Below are 21,902 nucleotides of genomic sequence, written 5' to 3' on the forward strand. Positions count from 1 at the left end.
AAGCTCAAGAGACGCCATGCCCCGGCCACTGAACATGTGGACACTCCTCAGGTCCTGCAATGAAAAGACGATCCTTGCAGGCTCCTGAAGGCACTGCAAAGATTCTCAGAACATGTGCGCCATTTGACAGCGATGGTGGGAGAGCCCAATGCCATTCTTTGTGGGACTAGAGAGACAAGGCAAAGCACCCCTTGTAACAAATTGCAGCTTCGACACCCTCTGCACACAGACGAGGTCGCCATGGTCACTCAACTCCATGAGTACACAGAGGAATGGTGTTCCTCGGGGGCTGACTTGCCAGTGGGTTTGTTGCTCTAATCCAACAAATAAACCCCAGGGAATCCCTGTGGGGAAAACCAGGTTAACATCCCCTTCACTTTTGAGAAATTCCCCAAGGTAAACAAAAAACAGCGCTGAGGAAATTTTTCAAATGAAACTAGGAGCTTCATAAAGAGATACAAAAATCTGATCATGACCAACCCAAGAGAAAGTTGTGAAGTTCTGTCTAATGAAAAGGCAATTCATCTATCTGTTTCCAGCTTCAGCACTCACCACCTCCTGTTCGTAGCTAACCCTTAGTTTTATCGTGGTATATGTTGTATCAGCAGACCCTATGGTAGAAATGAACCTACTATTCACCTAGTCCTGCCTTAAATAGGGCTTGGGTGCATCTTACACCCACCCTCACTTCCAGTGGAAGCGTGGGACAAAAACAGGCATATTTTCCCCCTTCCACAGATAGATCCATCAGATTTAAAACCCATCAGATCATCAGCATTAGGGGAGCCTTGTTCATAGCTTAGTCACACTGCAACGTTGGTTCAGCAAAGTCAGCAGATATCATAGTGCAACGGAAAATACCAGTCAGCATCCACTTGGATGTTTTCTCCAGTGTAATTTCCTTCTATTGCTCTTCCATTTCGGAGGAGATTGGGGTCTTGTCTACCCTCTCAGGTAGATGCAGAAGACCGTAAAGCACTATCTGGAAGAGGAGCAGGAGAGTTATCCCCGGTGTCCCCGGTCAATGTCCGTCATTCAGCCAACATCAGGGGGAAAAAAAAAATCAGACAATCTCGTTGTTATTGCGTTGATGTTCGTGGAAGCTTGCTGTGCACAAATTGGCAGACCCATTTTACTGACAATACAGCAGTGACTATATTTCAAAAGTACTTAATTGGCTGTAAAGCATTTGGGGATTCAGGTCATGGCAATAATAGGGACTCAATGTGATTGTCGGCCTCATGAACAATGGAATGTTCACTCGCAAGAAAGAATGTGTAAATTCACAAAACAGACCAACCTTGGGAAGGGTCAGTAATTTCCTCTTGGCTGGGACTTTGTGAAAGCACCAAACAAACATTAGGTTTGTGGAATTTCCCGTCGCAGAGAGAGGGGAGAAAAAAAAAGGTTCAAGTTTCGATCTCGTGTCATTATCTCAGTGCAGCAGCAGAAAGCACTCAGCACTATATGGAAATGCAATCACAGGGCACCTAATTATTGCAAATAGTCACAATCCTCCTCAATCAAACCATCCATCAACGTCTTTTGCTGATTGTTTATCATCACATCCAAAGTGCAAAACCTTATAAAATGCAATACTGGCTGTGCATGTGTTTCTTTTTAAATGCAAAGTTATTTGTTGTGTACCTACTCTATATCAATTTGAGTAGGAACATTCTGCAGTATAGTATCCACAATATGCAGATAAAGGTGTCCCCCAAAGTGCCCACACTCACTAGGGCACATTTTCTTGCCACAATTTTCACTGTTATCGCGTGAGCCCAGGAAGTGAGAGGTAATAGGCTATGCAACTGTGGCAGGCATCGCGTGGCAGCCCAGGCCACCCCAATTCTCAAAGGACACGTCTACATTGCTTGGGTAGTACACAAATGGGCAGGGTCGGGTGTCAAATGATGGCAAAGAAGAAAGGGAAACTCTCGTCAATTTCCCCAGGTTCTAGGCCATCAGCATCAAAGGGCATTTAGGGCCCTTGACAATTGATTCAGCAGAGGGCAGGGATTTATCTGGGTCACAAGGGGGTAATGGGGACCGAGGATGACACTGTACCCAAAAGTCCTGGTGTCTAAACCGCAGCGGGACGTAGAAGATACAACAAAAACAAAGCCCCCAGATACATAAATTGCCACCGCTGATGTGTCCAGCTGCTCCCTCAACATTGGCTATTTGCTAAAAAGGTTCAAGAGGCACTTCATAAATCAAGCAGCACTGTGCGCTTTACAACTCACTTAAAAGCATTAAAAAAAAAACATACAACATTTTTATTTAAAGATCAAGGACAGGACGGCTGCCAGAGGAGTTATTGGGACTATTGGAGACAGCTGTGCACTTTACACAAAGCAGAGCCAGCTCTTCCCGCAGGCCATGGCTCACGCACATACAACGGAATCTAAAATTACAGGTGAACTTCGGGTGGCCAAACAGCCTCTTCCCTGATAAGTTTCACAGTTGTAATAATTATTTTGGTGGGTTTCGTTGAATTGTTTGTTTTCCCTCACCTATCGTCGCCCCACTCCATGAAGGTGCAGAACCACTCTTGGGGTAAAGGGGGGATTGAGACCCTCCAGGATCTCATCCCGGGGTCTTTCTGATGTCTGGGATGTGAGGTGGCGAGGGTTTTTTTTGGGGGGGGGGAAAGAGGGAGAGAAGGTGGTGAGGGGGATGGGACCGGATCAGTCCTAGACATATTGCACTGTTCCCAATGCTATCCAACTGCTGGTTGACGCTCACCGTCTGGGTGAGTGTGCAAAGAGTGCTCGTGTTTGGGGCAGGGATGTTGGCCGCTCTGGGTAAGAAAATCTCCTTCAGGGTGTCAACTTTTGGAAGCCATGCCTTTCCCAACAAAGGGTTAACACGCTATCTGCGTTAGGGCAAGCCAATGTTGCTGAGGTTTAGATCCCTTATTGTTAGGTGAAAGAAAGAAATGTGACTTTCTCAGCCACGGGACATCCCCAAGCGCGTTACAGCCAATTAATTACTTTTCAAACCATTGTTTTAAAAGTAGAAAACACAGCAGCCAAATTTGTGCACATAAAGGCCCCACAAACAGCTATGTGGTAATGACAAGATAACCTGATTTTAGTGATGTTGGTCGAGGGATAAACATTGTCCTGGGTACCAGGCAGGGCTCCCCTGCGTTTCTTTCAAGAGTGGCTCTGGGAACGTTTTACATTCACCTGAATGACCAGATGGGGCCTCAGTTCTGTCTCATCCAAAAAGACAGGAAAATGGGATAATGCCAGCTGTCGGTAAAGATGCCTCACATTTGTCCTTTTCCAGTATGCCTGGAGCACGACCCCAAGTGAGAGTGTGCTTCCTCCCAGCTATTCTCTGAGGCTTTCAGAGGCCACACAATGTCTGAAAAATGGGTGTCACAAGGCTCAATTCAGCCCGCAGCAAGTTCTGGAAAATAGGGGAGAATATGGACAGACGGTGTGGAATGTCTTCCCTTTCATTTGGGAGTCAAATCAGGAAGTAATTACATGGAAGGAAGTGTCAGAGAGCAACGTTTGCAATTCAAAGCCTCCGTCAGCTCCCAGTCAGTATGGTCAAAGCCCTGGCCTACCTTCATAGATGTTGATGATGTGTGGGTGACTGAGTGATGACATGATCTCAATCTCTCGGCGGATATGGACCAGATCCTGCTCATCTTTAATCTTGTCCTTGCGGATTGACTTAATCGCAACCTGTGAGAATAGAAATGGTCACCTGTTAATTCAGACCGATTCACCCAGACCAGACACATCCTAGACATGCCTCCTCTGAACCTCTCCATGCTTTTACCCCCTCCCTATCTCTGTAACTTCCTCCAGTCCAACAACCGCGCCCCCCAAAAAAACTCTGGCCTTTCGCTTACTTTGTCCCCATGATTGGGGGCTGTGACTTTTTGAATTCCCCCTCATAACCTTTCTGCCTCTCTCTCCACTTTCCAAGACACTCCTTAAAACCCACCCCTTCATCCAAGCTGTAGGTCACTTGTCCGACTAGTTCCTCGTGTGGCTCAGTTTCAAATTTCTTAAGTGCCTTCACACTTTTAAAAGCTGCATTAAATAGTGCTATATAAATGCAGTTGTTGCCATTCCAATCAGGAACTGGAGGGGCAAGGCCAATGGAGGGAATTGAACACAGGCTTTTAAAATTGATGCAGTGCTGTACTGGAAACCAACGTCAAGCGGTACGATTGCAGATATCATGGAATCCCCACAGTGCAGAAGAAAGCCATTCAGCCCATCGAGTCTACACCACTGCTCCGAAAGAGCACCCTACCTAGGTCCACTCCCCCACCCTATCCCCATAACCCACCTAACATTTGGACACTTAAGGGGCAATTTAGCATGGCCAATCCACCTAACCTGCTTATATTTGGACTGTGGGAGGAAATCGGAGCGCCCGGAGGAAACCCACACCGACACGGGGAGAACGTGCAGACTCCACACAGTCACCCAAGGCTGGAACTGAACCCAGGTCCTTGGCGCTGGGGCAGCAGTGCTCGCCACTATGCCATGATGCTACACTATATGGGAAAGGCAAAATCAGAGAGGGGTGATTGTAAATCTCTCCCAGCAAGCGCGAGTGTGTCTCCTGCATAGATTAGAACTTACAAAATACTCAAAACCCGAGCGTTTGGTAAATAGAACCTACAGGTTAGCAGCTGTTTCCTTAATCTGCAGTCACCAGCTCTCCATCAGTACAGCAAGGCCAATTACTTTAGGTGGGGAATAATTATATTCCGGGTGCATCTTGCACAACCAATTAATTTATAAGGTCATTCCATATCTCAACTGCTGCAAAAAAACATGATTAAGTGTGGCAGGGTGCCCAACGGTGCTCCAGCATTACCCAGCCCGTAAACTAGTCAGAAGCCAACTAAAGAGACACACAGTGCTGCACTGTCGCAAGTGCCGTCTTTCTGATCAGATGTTCAGGGTCCATCTGCCCACTCGTGGGGTGGATGGGTGGGAAGGGGGCGGGGAGGGTGCAAAGATCCCATGGTCACTATTTCAAAGAAGAAAAGCATGCTCCCCAATGCTTATCCCTCAAATCAACTCCCCCAAAAAGTACTCCAATACCCGGACCACACCATGCTACCACTGCTGGGGGATTGCAGTGCTGTGCACGCTTACTTTTCCTGTGCTGCAACAGTGACTGCACGTCCCAAAGCCGAGTATTTAATTGGCTGTGAAGCGCGCTGAGATGCCCTGACTCTGCCACACTGGAGGTTCTTCAGTGGCAATTATTAAGAGCACAGTAACGTAAACATGGGCAGCACGGTAGCACAGAGGTCAGCACAATTGCTTCACAGCCCCAGGGTCCCAGGTTCGAAACCCAGCTTGGGTCACAGTCTGCACATTCTCCCCGTGTGTGCGTGGGTTTCCTCCGGGTGCTCCGGTTTCCTCCCACAGTCCAAAGACGTGCAGGTTACGTGGATTGGCCATGTTAAATTGCCCTTAGTGTCCAAAAGGTTAGGAGGGGTTACGGGGATAGGGTGGAAGTGAGGGTTTAAATGGGTGGGTGCAGACTCGATGGGCTGAACGGCCTCCTTTTGCACTGTATGTTCTATGTCTATCATTCTATGACAAAGCAGCATTGACACTGGTGCATTTCACAGCATCCCAGGGCAATGAATGCGGAGGGTCCCCTGCCCTTTGTTTTCTCAGTTTATAAGTTTTTAAAAACTTGAGCTGCCTGCTTTCAACCTGAACTGACAGCTCGTCAGGGCCTCAACTGCAAAAAGCATCTCCGCATCTGCCCGAGGTCATGGGCTGTTATGCAAACCATTTATTGGAGCTTATCGGGGCAGAAACTCGAAGCTAGAATTCTTGCAGAACTGAGACAAGTCTCCTGGGAAAGGGCCTGGGCATTCAATGATCCCGAACAAACACACATTAAAAAAAAAATCATTCAGTCCTATTGATCCCCGTCACCCTGACAACAGGAGGAGAAAGGCATTCGGAATGCCGGTCAAAGGACAAGGCAAATCTGTGACGCCCTTTTACACACAGCCAGTCAGCTTGGGTTGTTTGCGTTTGAAAAGTTTCAGTGTAAAACAGACATAGGTCTGGCTGTTAGTCTGTGTGCAGCCAAATGACTGACATGTGACTCTCTTCACTAAGGCAGTTTGTGAGATGTCAGAATAACACCTTTTCTTTATTCAACGCCTTTAGCGTAGCAAAATGACCCAGAACACTTCAGAGGAAAGAGTTATCAAATAAAACTTTACACCGAGCAACACGAGGCGGTATTAGGACAGGTGACCAAAAGCTGGGTCGAAGACGGAGGTCTTAAAATAGAGGGTGGGGGTTTAGGGAGGGAATTCCGGCGTGTGGGGTTCAATTAGCTAAAAGGGTGGCCGCCAATGGCTCAGTAATCAAAATCGGGAATGTGATCAGAATTGGAAGAGCCCAGAGGTTGGGCTGTAGGAGATTACATTGCCAGATCAGGAACCAATGTAGGTCTGTGAGCCCAGGGAGCGATGAGTGAAAGGGGCTTAATGCAGACGAATGGAGAGGTCACCTGTCATCCTGAAGTGCAGAGTCCACTTATACTCCGAGACCAAATGATGGATTGGGTGCTGGCTGCTTGAAGGGCAGTGGGAATGAGAATGGCCGGGGAAGGGGTTTCCATAACCCTGGATACCCTTCCGCAGTAAAGATCCATCAATCCCAGTTTCGAAATTTAAATTGCTCCTCAGACTCAATAACAGTTTTTATGGTGGAAGAAACCTTTGTGTGATGGGATGCTTCTTGACATGACCTCAGAACAGGCCAGCTCTAATTTTAAGGTTACACCCCCTTGTTTGAACTCGTCAATTATCCTAAAAAAAAAGGTGTTCTTAATTTGGCACTGATCAATGCAGCATTTGCATTGTCAATCAGGGAGGGTAGCTGATGCTGGATTGGTTTTTAAATGCCACACTTGCACAGAAAGGTTTTCTCCTCCGAGCTTGGGCCTGAGGCAACTTTTCAGCTGTCCAACTGAGCAAGTGGCTCTTGATGCTGACACCAAGTGTCCAAAAACCAAGGATGGGGTTTTCTCCGATATCGGCAATGGTCGACGTCAGGCAGGAAAAGCAGCAAGATATGTCGACGTGGAACACAATTTTGCCCGCCTCGCGATATTTTATGTTCTCGTCGCCAAACCTTCCCAATTTGTACAGGATTGAAAAATCCCGGCCAGAAAGTGCGCCACTTTGTTCAGAATTCACATCCGTCCGAGCTTATTACAGTTATACGGGGCATTGGTGAGGCCGCATCCGGAGTAGTGGGCGCAGTTTTGGTCTCCTTACCCAAGGAAGGACATATTGGCCCTCAAGGGTGTGCACAAGATTGGTTCCTGGGATGAGGTGAATGACAGACAAGGAGAGATCGATAGGACTGGAACTACATTCCTCATAGATTAGAAGGCTGAGAGCTAATCTAATTAAAACAGAAGAGTAAATGCTGAGAAAATGTTTCCCTTGCCTGGGTAATTAAGAACTTGGTGTCACAGTCTCAGAATAAGGGTTCGGCCATTGAAGTGGGGAGACATTTCCACTCAAAGACTGCAAATATTTGTACTCCTCTACCCCAGAGCTCTGGGTGTTCAGTCGCTGACTATATTCAATACCAAGGCTGACAAATCTTTTGATATTAAGGATTATGTGTATTGTGTAGGTGTAGGGGAAGGTGGAGAGGAGGTAGATGATGAGGCAGCATCTGAAAGGCTGGCAGAGTTGGCTCAAAGGGCCAAAAGCCCTACTCCTATTTATGTTATGTTCAACTTGAGCACAAAACTCGCAAAAATAAAATCCCAAACCCCTTAAATTTTCTTCTAAATCCCTTTCTCTCGTGCGTGCGTGCAAGACCTCTTCACTCCTGGTTTTTTAAACAAAGATAAAGTCCCACAGCCCCTTTTCCCATTTGGGAGCTGAACCTCGGGTGACATCAAGCAGTCAGACAAAACCTGACCCTGACAATGCCAAATATTCATCTTTTGTCTTCAAAGCTGATTCTGTTTCTTAAAAAAAAAAGATGCGTAGCAGTTCTCGGTGGGAGACAGTATGCGTCATTAGTATCCATCCCACAGAGAATATTCTGATTCAGGTCGTGTGCTATGTGAGAGCTGAAGGAGGAGAACGTTACTGGGCAAGAAGAAAGGCGGGATCAGTGGAGTTCAGACTGAACAGCTGCTGACCCACATAGTTACTCATTCAAGTAGATTTCAAGGAATCGGCCCAAATGGGGGATGAATTTGTGCAGTGATGTGTGACATGTTACTTATTAAAGAATGTTGAAGTGAAGGAAAAAAAAAAAGTGAGGCTGCAGTACACTTTTATGCGGCTCCTAAGAACTGGGACATAGAAGCAGGAGTAGACAATTCAGCCCATCGAACCTGCCCCATCATTCAACTAGATCATGGCTGCTCATCTATCTCAGATCACCTTCAAATGCTTTCCTCATATCCTTTCTCGTCATTAGCATCTAATAAAGCAAACAATTACTAAAATAAAAATACATTAAAACGACAGGGTATGGGAAAAAGAAGTTGGGTTGTAGATAGCTCTTCCAAAAAAAAAGCCCAGAAACAATGGGCACGATCCTCCGGCCACACTCTACCGGAAAAGCAGCTCGCAGCGGCGCAGGGTGGCCGGTGAAAGCCGGGAGACCCCAATTCCGGGATCTACCCGGCTCACAACGATGTTGCAAGCTGAATCACATTTTGGCAAATCTGCATATTAGAGCGAGGCAGTCAGCCTTACTCTAATGTGCAGATTCCGGAGGTGCCTGAGGCTTTGGGATTCAATCCCTTCGCTTCGGGGACCTCGGAAAAATGGTGACCTGATCTCTCGCTACAAATGGGGATTTCCGGCGAGCGGAACTCCCCCAGGAAAAAACGGGGCTATGTGCAGCCTCGCCCGCGTGGTCCCTTTTCAGGCCCCTTATGCAAAGTGAGTCACGTTGAATAGCCACGTGTTTCTTGGCACTGCAAATGCCAGGAAACATGCGGCAAAACGGGCTCGCTCGGGGACTTGTTCCCTTTTGGGAAGACCGCGCCCAATGATACAAAACGGTCCCCGTCTGTGCTGTTAGAATGTCAAGTGAATATGTGCGGAATCAATTTCATCTCATCCTGCTTTTCATCCAGTGACATCCTTCCCTTGCTGACTATTCACCCTTTTCCCCAACCCCACTGCCCCCACCCACCTCATCTCCACCCTCAGTTTCCTGATCTAGCCTCACTGTTCTCTTCCAGCCTCCCCAGGTCCCCACCAAGTGCTTCCCCTCATCACAAAGCACTCCCTTCCCGCATGACAGGAAGGCATGTTGTTAGAAACTGTCACAGCCAAAGATCTTTGTGCATATTTGATGATAATCCATAATAAACGGGATAGGGGGTAGAGGCGAGAGGACTGTCAGCCCTGAGCATATCCAGTTCCAATTTCCAATGGTGGAATTTGATCGGAACCTGCAAAGATTCTTTTGGTTCTGTTTTCTGCCGGCTTCGTTTGGTAAGAGAGATTTATAAAAGCACTTTTTGCGGCCTTCTTTACAGTCGCCGAAATATTATTTGAAATGCAGTCCCTGTTGTAATGTAAGAAGTGCTGCAGTGTTTTCCACACAGCAAGCTCTCACAAGAAGCAGTGAGATAATGACCTGGGTGAACTGTTGTCTCAGCCTTTGCTGACAGATAAATATCAGTCAAGACGCTGGCGAGGACTCCTGTGCTCTTCTGCAAAATGGCAGCCGGGGTTCAGATCAGTCTGCCCGACAGGGCAGGCGGGGCCTGGGTTTCAGCCGACAGCCTACATTGTGCTGCAGCACTACAGCGCCAGGTTAGATTTTGTGCTCCAGTCGCTTAAGTCGGATTTGAACCTACAGCCTTCTGACTCGAGATGTGAGAGAGCTACCCAGAACCACTGCTGACATGCTCAGATCAGCAGAAGCGTGACGCTCCCATGCCTGGAGGAGAAAGGTGCAGCAAGCTGCAAGTTGTTTTTTCTTTGCACTGCATTCACCAACAGTACAGGTTTTGGGGGGGGGGGGGGGGGGGAAATAAGAGAGGAAAGTGGGACAAATTGAGAAAATGCTCAGTAAAATGTGGCACAAGTGGTTCGCACTGCTGCCAGGGAACCAGGGTCAATTCTGGCCTCGGGTGACTGCCTGTGCGGAGTTTGCACCTTCTCCCCGTGCCTGCGTGGGTTTCCTCCGGGTGCTCCGGTTTCCTCCCACAGTCCAAAGATGTGCAGGTTAGGTGGTTTGGCCATGATAAATTGCTCCTTCGTGTCCAAAGGTCAGAAGGAGTTACGGGGATAGGGCAAGGGAGTGAGCCTAGTTAGGGTGCACGTTTGGAGGGTCGGTACAGACTCGATGAGCTGGGTGGCCTCCTTCTACACTGTAGGGATTCTATGAAATATATTACTACAGGATAAATTTCTAAAGGGACTAGAGGACTGAAAAAAACCCTCATCAAGGAGTGCATGTTCATTAAAAGAAAATGGATTACAAGTGACAGGTAAAAATCCGAACCATGTTACAAATAATAGGGTTGTGGAAGATAATAGAATCCACATAAGCTTTAATATAGGAATTATAGATGTGTCTCATACAGTGATCTCCTGCAATGATCTTCCTGAATATCCAGAGAGGTGACACTACCCCTTCAAGCTTCATTAAAAGCATAAAAGGTGATGCACAAACATTTGGAACAAGGCAGTGTGGTTAATGCTCTCCTGCTAGACTGATTTCTTCTGAAATAGGTTGTTACGCAAGAGGGCAGTTTTGTCTTAATTAGGCAATGGCTTGCAGGTGAAAACAAAACTACGGAACTTAAAATTATTTATTGACCTCTCCCCGAGTGCGTGTCCCCAGGATTAAACCGTGGCCCTCTGTACAAATAGACAACTCCAGGAACTGAACTTCATAAAGTGGCTCAATAAAACTAGGCGAGACTCAAACTGGTAGGCCTGAGGGCAACTTCCCTGCATTAATCACAGCACTTACTTTATGTAAATAGCTAAAGCACGTATGAGGAAGAAAATGCCATTTGCATGTCCCACCTGCTGCACTGTTGGTGGGTGACCATTCAAGGGCTGGTGCCCCAGCACACTGGCCAGTGTCATTCCCACAGCACTTGCACAAGAATATCGATTGACGTGCAATTTTCATACCGTGCCACTACAATCATGCTGTATAGTACGTAGAGGCCATTCTTCCCCTTAACGCTCTTCCGTCATTCAATGAGATCATGGCTGATCTGTATCTTAACTCCACCCACATACCTGGGTGCCATATCTCAAGTCATGGTTGGATGGCTTAATGTACCCTCTGCCCTAACTAGGAGGAATACCCATCAATGCACCAGTGCAATATTTTAAATTTCACTTGACCTGTATGGAATCCTGATTTATGCATTGGTTCATGTATCAGTGTTGGACTGCACAAAAGAAAATATTTTCCCCCTTTACTTTCATACCAAGTTTATCTCTCTGTATCTACATTATCCTCTTAGATCTGGAAGGTTGGATGATCACATCTTATAGTCATCTCCACAAACACGGTCAATCAGACTCTTTCATCAAATCACTACTTAGTTGTGCAGGGAAAGGCAATGTCCAATTTTCATTGGCATCACTGCCTTTAGTCTAACAAGTAGATACTATTCCCTACATATTGCCTATTGCAATTCAGAACAATCCAGCTCTTGCTGAATCAGAGTTCCTCGGAACTGCTTTGGAATCTGGGCAAGCTCTGACTGGCCCACAGGCATCCAATGGAAACTCAATACCCCTCCATGCTGAGGGAATTCTGGCAGGGATTTGCGGATGTTATGTCAGAAGTCCTGGAAGGTAGGGTAACTCCGAGTCCAGAATTGGCAATATTTGGGGTGTTGGAGAATCTGGGGGCAAAGGGGGGCAGAGGCCAATATCCTGGCCTTCTCCTCCTTGGTGGCCCGGAGGCAGATCTTGCTGAGATGGAAGGACTCGGAGCCCCCAAAGTCAGGAGTGTGGGTCAGCGATATGATAGGGTTTCTCAGTCTGGAGAAAATCAAGTTCGCTCTGAGAGGATCAATACTGGGATTCACCCAGAGTTGGCAGCCATTCATCGATTTCTTTAACAGAAATTGAACATCAGCAGTAAGGGGAGAAAGGGGAAAAGATGGGGGGGGGGGGGGGGGGGGGAAAGAGAGGAAAACAGGAGGCATGGTATGTTAAATAAGGACAGGGAGTTTAGTGTACGGGTAATTGGGGACAGGGCGGGAGGAGTGGGGGACGTGGTTTATTGTTTGTTCTTTTAGGGGGTATTTTGTGCTTCGACCCACCCGGTTGTTTTAGAAATGCTTCAATAAAATATTTTGTTAAAAAAATAAACCCTTCCATGCTCCCATTCAACTCTAGTCAGGACTTTGGGAGGCCTCAAGTCATCGCTGGGTGTTGCTTCTGTGACCAATGTACCCCCCACCCTTCTACCAAAGGGTTATGTGAACTGCTGGAACTGGGGAATTAAAGTTCCGGAGGCCAATCTGTTCCGTCAGGGTGAATGTCCAATCTCTTTTCTTAGGCTAGGGAGGGCTTTATGGTGGGGAATGGATAACTGATAGATCAATACTGCTGGAAGAGCCCATCTAGAATCATTCATTGGGTCTGATGCTTCTCTTTAAAAGAAGCTTTAACTGCATGAATTCAGTTGATTTTCTGGAGCTGGTGCTTACCAGATGGTTCAGTCACACTCACATTGCCCCTGACCTTTAGTTTCCTCATCACCCTGCCAGAACTTTAGCAATTGATAAAATAGCACAAACTTCTCATAACAACCAACTACTCCATAATTCTACTTGTTATCTTGTTCGATCAGTCATTCAAGCTCTTATATAGATATATTGCCCCTCATTGAGACGCTGTTTGACAGTGATATTATTGATGGGTATGAAATGTAATTGGCAGCTCTCCCGAGTTCACAGTCGAAAGAATGACTTGTATTTAGCACACGACACCTGAAAACACTTTTAGAGCAAAGTTAAGTATTTTTGAATTGTTGTGGAGGAAACGCAGCAGGTAATTTGTGCACAGCACGCTCCCACAAATCAACCAGGTGACCTTATTTAGTGAAGTTGATTGCGGGATAAATATTGACCTGGACACAGGTGAGAAATCTTCTCCTCCCTGCCATAGGATCGTTCACATCCACCAGAGAGGGCAGACCGCATCTTGGCTTTTAATGCCTCATCCAAAACATGGCACCTCTGACAGTGCAGCACCCTCAGTACACTGGACTTTTGCTCTCTGAAGTGGGATTTGAACCCTGACTCAGGAGTGGAAGTGTTTCCCACTGACATGGATTCAGTCAGTGGACTCAATCCACATCCCTACCTAAACTTGAGGGCACCATTGGGTATGTCGGTGATTGCACTGCCCACCAATGTACTGAACCATTTGAGACCAGCACACACATGTTCGAGCTCCCTTGAGGGAGCAGCGAGGAAGCTTAGTATTACCGTTGGCTAAAAAAGGTCGGGGGGGGGGGAGGGTGGCGGTGATTATTCCCACTCCCAAATGATTCACAGCAACTGCTGTAAAATTGTAAGCGAGGATATCAGGCAGGAATAGGATCAATCCTGGTTGTGATGCTCCCCATGGCCAAAGATCCTGCCGAGTCACACACCCGAGTAACAAGCACCTGGAAAAGTTCAGAAACGATTTCCCCTGGTGCGCTTAGAGCTGCCCCCTGGCCAATGCAAGTCCCCATGGAAAAACAGAGGGTAATAAATTGGGGCGACAGCTGCTATCCTTACTCCCCAAGCATCCAATTCCCTGCACATTTCCTTTACTCTGGAGATTGATCAGTAACACATTAACTGTAATTGCTTGAGAAAGCAGTTTTATTGTGTGCCCTTTACTTTCTGATAGTACACTGTAATTCTGCATTGTGCCTGTATAGCCTTTTTATGATGTAATTCCCATCAGGTTTATTTGCATACAATATCAAAGAGTGACATCTCCCAGTTGTCACCAATCCACTGCAAAAAATAGAAGCCAGGAGGAATTAACGCAGAGGCATTGTTTCCCTGTCAAACCCCTCGAGTCTTTTCACATGCTATGCTTATAAATCAGGTGCAAGTGGATACCTCACCATGGAACCGAAAGAGGCCATTCAGCCCCTCGATCCTGCTCTGCCACTCAATTAGATTATGGCTGATCTGTAGTTTACCTCCATTTACCCACCTTGGCTCCTTATCCATCAACACCCTTGCCAAACAAAAATCTACCAAACTTTGTTTTGAAATGTCTAGTTTACCCCAACCCTTGTTAGGGTTTTAAAAGATGAATGTGTTAAGACTATAAGACATAGGGGCAGAATTGCACCATTTGGCCCATCGAGTCTACTTGTCATTCAATCATGGTTGATGTTTCTCATCTCCATTCTCCTGCCTTCTCCCCATAACCCCGGATCCTCCTTGTTGCAGATTTTCACTTCCCTTAATGTGACAAGTACTTCCTGACAACACTCCTGAATAGCCCAGCTCTCATATTAAGGTTATGATGTGCTTTGTGTGAGAAAATCTTGCTCAGAAGCCTACCAGCCAATTACAACACATTTCTGATCCATTGTAGTATGATACCCTAAGATGCCACACCGTGATAGTCATTATCCTTGACATTGCATGACACAAATGTCCGTCAGGATGGTGAGCACAGGTTTGGGCCCAAGGGTCAGTGAAAAAGAAGTGAACTGCAACTTTGGAATAACCTTCTGCAGAACTCTACAGCTATTGCACCATCATATGCTTCATATCAGGGATTGTCTATTACTTAGTAAGTTTACTTGCATTCACAGAATTTACAGAATGATGGGCGGCAAGTGTAACTTTTGAAATTTATTCATTCGCAGGTGGTGAGCATCGCTGGCTAGGTCAGCATTTATTGCCCAGTCCCAATTATCCTCGAGAAGGTGGTGGTGAGCCACCTTGCTGAACTTGTGGTGTAGGTACACCCACAGTGCTGTTAGGGAGTGAATTCCAGGATTTTGACCCAACAACAGTTGAGTAATGGGATATGGTTGCAAGTCAGGATAGCGTGTGGTTTGGTGGTGGTGTTGCTCATCGGTCATGGAAGGTCCCCTATTTATCGGTGCTCCAACTACTTAATTAAACAAAGCCCTTCATCTGTGTATTTTAACAATATAATTAACATACCATCAACATCTTATCTCTTTACGGATCTGGTGGGGTCCTGTGCAACGGAGAGTGCGGTCAATCTCTTCTATGAAATTCAACCAAAAAGGAAATCACTTTTAATAGAAATCAGGGAACAAGGGAGATGGAAAGGAGCATTGAACAAAGAATGCTCCATTGCTCCCCGCTCCCCACTACCCCCCCCCCCCCCCACCAACTAACTATCTCCATGTCACTTTCAACATTCCGAATGCACCTCCATTGTTCCCCTTTCCATGGCACTTTCTCGAAAGTGAAAGCAGGTTTCAAAAACACGGCGAGTGCAGATTCAATCAGCACGTCTCGTCCAGCGAATACTCCTCAAAATACCTCTTACATTTTTAATGAACAGGCTGGCTTTCACACAGCTGCACCTGTGTGAATAATCTCACCCAGGGCTCTTGTCCAGAAAACCACCCGCTCAATGGGAGCACTGTTGCAAGGGCTGGTGCATTCACACAGGCTAACTGACACAGTGCTGAGGGGCAGCGCATCACTCGAGTGAGTACAATGTGCCACTTAGTACTCCCCAGCCACTGCATTCATGTGAACCCCAGCAGCATTGCCATCGTCTGACGTTATAATATTAAATATACAACATTGAGAAAACCACAATGTGTGCAGGATAAACGCTCATTTAAAACGTAAGCTCGTAGTGAAAAAATTGCTACCCAGCTTACAATATTTTATCTGAACCATTGTGTTGGGGAGGGGTAACATTTTACAACAATAACCCACCTCGACTTGGACATGTATTTTCTGTCCCTTATTGTGGCTGGGTCAGAACTACCCAGCAGCACTGTGGGAGCACCTCCACTATATGAATCGCAATGGGATATATTGCGAATACATCCTGGAAATAATAATTTTTATTGTCACAAGTAGGCTTACATTAACACTGCAATGAAGTTACTGTGAAAAGCCCCTAGTCGCCACATTCCGGCACCTGTTCGGGTACACGGAGGGAGAATTCAGACTGTCCAATTCACCCAACAGCACGTCTTTTGGGACTTGTCGGAGGAAACCGGAGCACCAGGAAGATACCCACACAGACACAGGGAGAACATGTAGACTCCACACAGACAGTGACCCAAGCTGGAATCGAACCTGGGACCCTGGAGCTGTGAAGCAACAGTGCTACCTACTGTGCTACCGTGCCGCAGTAACGTGTATGAGAGTGCACGTTGTGTACTGAAAGAAATTGAATGGCGTTACGCACTGTACAATGTCAAATCAAAACGGTTATTTAATATTTCCACAAATTGTAGGAACAGCATTTTCCAAAACAAAAAGAGTGCAGGAGTTCACACCACCACAAAACAACTAAGGATTGGCAATACATGCCTCTTGCCAGCAGCACCGACATTCTGAGAATTGATAATTTGTAAAAAAAAAATATTTTGAAACAAGTTTTTTTTCTTTGCATATGTGGCATGGTTTCCTTCCACTATCTGCATGTCTGTGCCTCTAGACACACAAAGAGCAGCATTTCAACTCATTGCGCTGGACTTGCAATCTATCTCACTTTGTGCTCAGGCCAGAAGAGGCAACCACAGACTGTCTCATCCATACCACATTCTGGGTGGAATGTTAACACATAAAACAATGACTTCGCAATGACACTGGGCATTCGATTGAACGCTTGTTATTTCTAAATCGGAAAGCAAGCTGAACTTCTGTGAACAAAATCTTGGTTGAAATTAGGTTTATTTTTAAACTGCCTCATTTTAACAGCGTGAATTTTTAGGATTCAGGATGTTTGCCCAGAAGTTGTCCCTGAGCAAACAATCCCAAATCGCAAATTAATTCTGCACTGCTTACATTTAGAGCTTTTACTGCAGCTCGGGAGCACCATCACTGTTAAAAAGCACAATAGCTGGGCTCCAGTCATCACTCCACACGTCAGACTCCAATTTCACCCTTCTGAAAGCATTTTACCAAAGGACAAGGGGGCAGGGTCAGCTCTTTTGAGAAAATCCAATCCCATCTGGTGTAAAAAGGTAATTTATTTTTCTAAGGATAGACCCCAGGTACTGAGTCAGACAAGTTCAAATCCACAGGCTGCATCGTTAAGTTGCATTTATAAACTCAAAATGACCATTCAAGCCATGCTGGATACAGAGTCAGAGGGGTCATTAACAGATCAGGCGGTAGCCATTCGGTCCACAGAATCCATTCATCATCTCCCCTACAAGAGATTCTGTTCCAAAGGTTGGTGAAACATCTTGACTAAATCTTGCTTTGAATAACCTGCATACCCCTGTTCAGAGTATCCTAATACTACTAGACTAAATTCAATTGGTTACTTGGAGGCTGACAACATTAATTCAACTGCCTGTCCCCACTCTGAAGACTATAGATTGAGGAAAGCATGTGGAGAGCAAACCCCCCCCCCCAAACTGATTATGATGCTCTCTGGTCAATGACTCTACCACCCTCACTGCCTTGGTATGGACTGGTATACACACACACACAAAGAACGACCCGTCGTATGGGGTGCTGGCAGAAGCCCAATGTCATGGAATTGGAGCCCAGCATTATCCTGCATCTTGGAGGGAGGGAAGGGAGTAAACCGGAAGAGGAGAGATACAAGCACAAATGGAGAACTGGCTACACAGAGCCAGCTGAGTGCGTGTAAAGCAAACTTCGCCGCATCTTGATTAAATAAGCAGCCATTGGAAAGTTTGAAAAATATTTGACATGAAGCAGTGAGATATGACTGCTGAGTGGGAAATCATTTGACAAGACTGGCACTTTCTTGAAAGGTGTATAATGCGCATGATTGGAGTCAGAAACAAAGCAAGGACCCCAGTGTAAATATCATCGCAACATGCCATTATTTGCTCCAAATACCCAAATGCTACAATGCAGTGTTCTAATTGGGAAGCACCTCCTGGAAGCCTTGGAAACACACACATGATTTTCTGTTCATTAAAATGAATGACTGAATGACAGGAAAATGAACCAGTGATTTTTGGGGGGTCGGGGGGGGGGGGGGGGGGGGAGTCAGGGGAATGCTGGATTAGGAAATCAACCCATGACACTGATACAGTGAAAGGGATGCATCAGATTTAAGCTATGCCATTACATTTCTTAATTGTCTGAGATGCTACTTCCATTATAGTGTTATGATCACTATTACTTCACCCTAATGTGGATGCAGATTTAGTGTTTCCTCCAAAAGAAATGGAGGAGGTGGTGGTGGGGGAGGGAGGTTGGCAGGTATGATAGGATGTTGGAAGCACAATGATGGCTTAAAAAATTTGACAGCATGAGAGCAAAGGAATGGGACTACTTGGCTAGCTCGGGCACAATGGGCAGAATGGCCTCCCTCAGCGCAGGGACAGATCCAGCAGTAACTTTCATATCAACCTTGGGATGGAGCTTGTACTGTCAGGATCTGATTCAGGGGCCTCATTAACCCCCCCACCCCCCAGGGTAACCTCATTGCCCAATTTCCTCAGACCAACAACTTATTTATATATGCCCAGGTCTTGGAGAATCTGGTAGGTTTATGAAAGGTTTTGGTTGGGTTGCACAAGACCCGTGTGGTGGGAGCCAATGACAAACGCTCCTCAAGACAATGCAATATGCAGATTGAGGGCATCTTCCCCAGTGTTTGTGGTCCGAGATTTCCGCTGGTGCAATCACCATCCTGAAACTCTGTCTTTACATTTAGAGGGGTCGAAAATCATAGGTCGTTGCTAACAACAACAAAGACTCCACCCATTATTCTCCATATATCCACTATAGTCTCCCTCGGATATGACCTTACTGACCAGACTGGGGCAAGTATGGTGTCAGGCGGAATTCCAGACATGTATTCGATTTTGGCCTGAAGACCACATGGCCACAGACTGGGAAAGGATGAAAGGCAATTTGCCTAGAAATCTGCCTGTGACAATCCAGAAGCTAACCTGCTTTCAATGAAGGGGGGGGGGGGGGGGGGGTTCCAGAAGCACACACGGGAAAGTTCCCAAAATTCTGAGGGCATCAAAGCTGGGGCATGGTGACATGCCACGGGCAGCATTTTATCTGTGCCAATAGAAAATGCTGGGAAGTTTCAGCAGGTTGGAACCCAAAAAGGGGTCATATCGAAGCCCCCCCCCCCCCTCCCTCCCCCAGCATTTTCTCTCACCGAAAAGAGAAAGTGATGGTGGGGGTGGGGAAGAGAGAGAGAGAAAGAATTCTGGGTTTTATGTCAGGTGTCCAGCATCCATTTCAACTGTGCTCTTGCTGCGCTGGGGGGGGGGGGGGGGAAGAGACCTCTCCTGCCCAAGTCCAGTTTGCTGAGCCAAGGATACAGCAACTTTTAGTTCCTGCAAAGATACATCGCGTAATAAAAACAACATTTGACCTATTCCAGCCGCCATAACCCACAAATATTCCTGCTTGCAGACGGTCAGAACGGTGGGACCCGCAGACAGACACTTGAAAAGGGGGGGGGGGGGGGGGGGAAGAGAGAGAGAAAGTGTAGGAAATCCATGGGGTCGATATATTTAATTATTTGGAAATCGCCAACAGCGAACCTGCCTTGCCACAGACACCAGCTATTGTTATAACACGGGAGGGAATAACGCCATGAGATCATCGAAACAGGAGCTTGTTCAGACAGAGTGCCAGCTCTTAGCCACAACAGCATCAAACCCATTATAAAATTCATCACCAAACTAGGCCGCGAGAATTGAAAAATCCCTGACCATTGGAAAGAGTTCCCCCTTGTGAACCAACCCCATCATCAATACAGATCTAAAAGCGGCTGCACACAAACTCCAAAGAGAAATTTGGAGCAAGTAAGTCCCTGGGGGGGGGGGGGGGGGAGAGAGCGCCTCAGCCTCCAGATTCTGTGGTCAGCTGTACGACAAATAATATCTGTGCCAGATCTGTCAAAAGAGGAGTCGCGATTGTGCTGATGAGGCAGCTTCGGAGAGGCACCGAGCCGCGGAGTGGGTGAAGTGGAGCGAGTTATTTCAACTCCGAGGCGCTGGCTGCCCAGGAAATTAACACCAGTCAATTTCACTGAACTTTTAGGACTGGTTCTGTCTCCCAGGAGAGCCGCCACCAACATCTCTCCCCACCACCAGCAAGCACCCCCATCCCACCTTTCTACAGGAACAGCGGGAAACTAGATATCCATTTGTGATCAACTTTAAATGACATGCAAACGTAATTTTTTTTTTCTATAATTTCTTTTAAAAGTACAGAAATTCTCACCATTCGGCCGCATCTGTCAACCGCTTTCTTTACTTTGCCGTAGGTGCCTTTGCCCAGGGTTTCGCGGAACTCGTAGCGGTGTCTCAGGTTGTGCTTGTGGTGGTGCCTCTTCACCGCCTGGCGCTTCATCTCGGGAGTCTGCGAGGAGGAACGGGCGGCCAGCGCCGAAGGCGAACAGGCGGCACCCAGAGCCGAGTCCCGGCTCAGACAGGGAGAGGCTGGATCCATTAGAGAGAGAGAGAGAGAAAGAAAGGGCGCAAGGAGATCTGAATGAGGGATGCTAAGTATTGGGAAACTGAAAGAGAAGAGGGAGGGAGAGGGAGAAACGATACAATTCCGGCAGATCAAAGCTTCGTGGTAAAATAACACATATTCAGAATTACTATCCCTTCATTGTCCAGATAGGATTGATACAGTGTATCCCTTTTCTGATACAGTGTGTCCCCTCACTGAGACAATGTATCCTCTCACTCACACTGTTGCAACAATCCAGATCCCAGTCGCGTGTGGAACCTTCAGCAGCCGCCTAATTAGCCTAACCCCGCCTCCGTGCAGCGTCTTAACCTCCAGCCAATCACTAACCCCCTCCGCCAAACTTTTTAAAACTTTTTTTTTCTTTCACACAAAGTTATTGATGTTATTACAGAAGATGTTCCACTGACTCAGCCATACCCGGGTTTGCTGTTATAAGATCCACCCAGCCGGGTGATCAGGAGAAAGCCTCAGGTGGGAAGGCTATGCACTGCCGGAGGCCTCATCCACCTTGCCAGGAGGATCCGGCTGCACAGAGAGAGGAGGAGGAAGTTAATGAGCAGCAGTGAGAATATAAACATTTTCACTCTTCTTATCCGCAATGCAAAAGTACTCAGGCAAGTTGGACCCCACTCCCCACCGTGCATCCCCCTTGGAGATCAAATATCACAGAACAGGGAATGAGAAACCTGCCAGAGGTTTTAACGAACGACATTAATGACAAAATCAATGGTTCATAAAATTTGAAATAAAAACAGAAACTGCAGGAAACCCCCCAGTACACAGGAGGGAGGGACAAACGGAGTTAGTGTTTCAGGTGGGTGAACTGACAGGTTGAAAAAGCCCCGAACCAGTAGCCAGCCGGGGATGGTGTGACAGAATTACATCAGCTTTCCGGCACCAGACTAAAATTAGAAAACGACGCCACCAACCATCAACCTGTCGACATGGAAATTTCCCCAGTTGGACAAAAACAATGGAACAAGCATCTCCCAAATCGCATGGGGACATAATCATTTTGGGTGTCTAATCACTGTACTCCCAAGTCTCCTAAGGAAAAAAAATTGAGTGGCCAAAATATTGGGCCAGGGTGGGTGCTTCTGGGGGGATGGCTCCCACAGCTGAATGGCCAGTGATGTTCACGGCGCTTTAAACGGTCAGGATTGTGCTGATCTAGGTGCACTCAGTGGGTGATGAAGTGCTGTTTTGATGCAGTGTCAGTGGACAATGCT

General features: G+C 46.7%; 1 protein-coding gene across 1 annotated transcript in view; it reads right to left on the reverse strand.

The window, feature by feature from the left end:
- The window catches only part of nuak2 (NUAK family, SNF1-like kinase, 2), a 39,296-nt gene extending 18,275 nt beyond the window's left edge, over positions 1-21,021 (reverse strand). Inside the window, exons 1-2 of the mRNA XM_072480122.1 lie at positions 20,419-21,021; positions 3,584-3,704 (exon numbers count right to left, since the gene is read on the reverse strand). Coding sequence (XP_072336223.1) covers positions 3,584-3,704; positions 20,419-20,646 — 349 coding nt within the window. The 5' untranslated portion in view covers positions 20,647-21,021. The remainder of the gene's footprint in view (positions 1-3,583; positions 3,705-20,418) is intronic.
- Between the last annotated feature and the right edge of the window lie 881 nt (positions 21,022-21,902).

This window comes from Scyliorhinus torazame, chromosome 17, assembly GCF_047496885.1.
Source record: "Scyliorhinus torazame isolate Kashiwa2021f chromosome 17, sScyTor2.1, whole genome shotgun sequence".
In the NCBI taxonomy this organism is placed as follows: domain Eukaryota; kingdom Metazoa; phylum Chordata; class Chondrichthyes; order Carcharhiniformes; family Scyliorhinidae; genus Scyliorhinus; species Scyliorhinus torazame.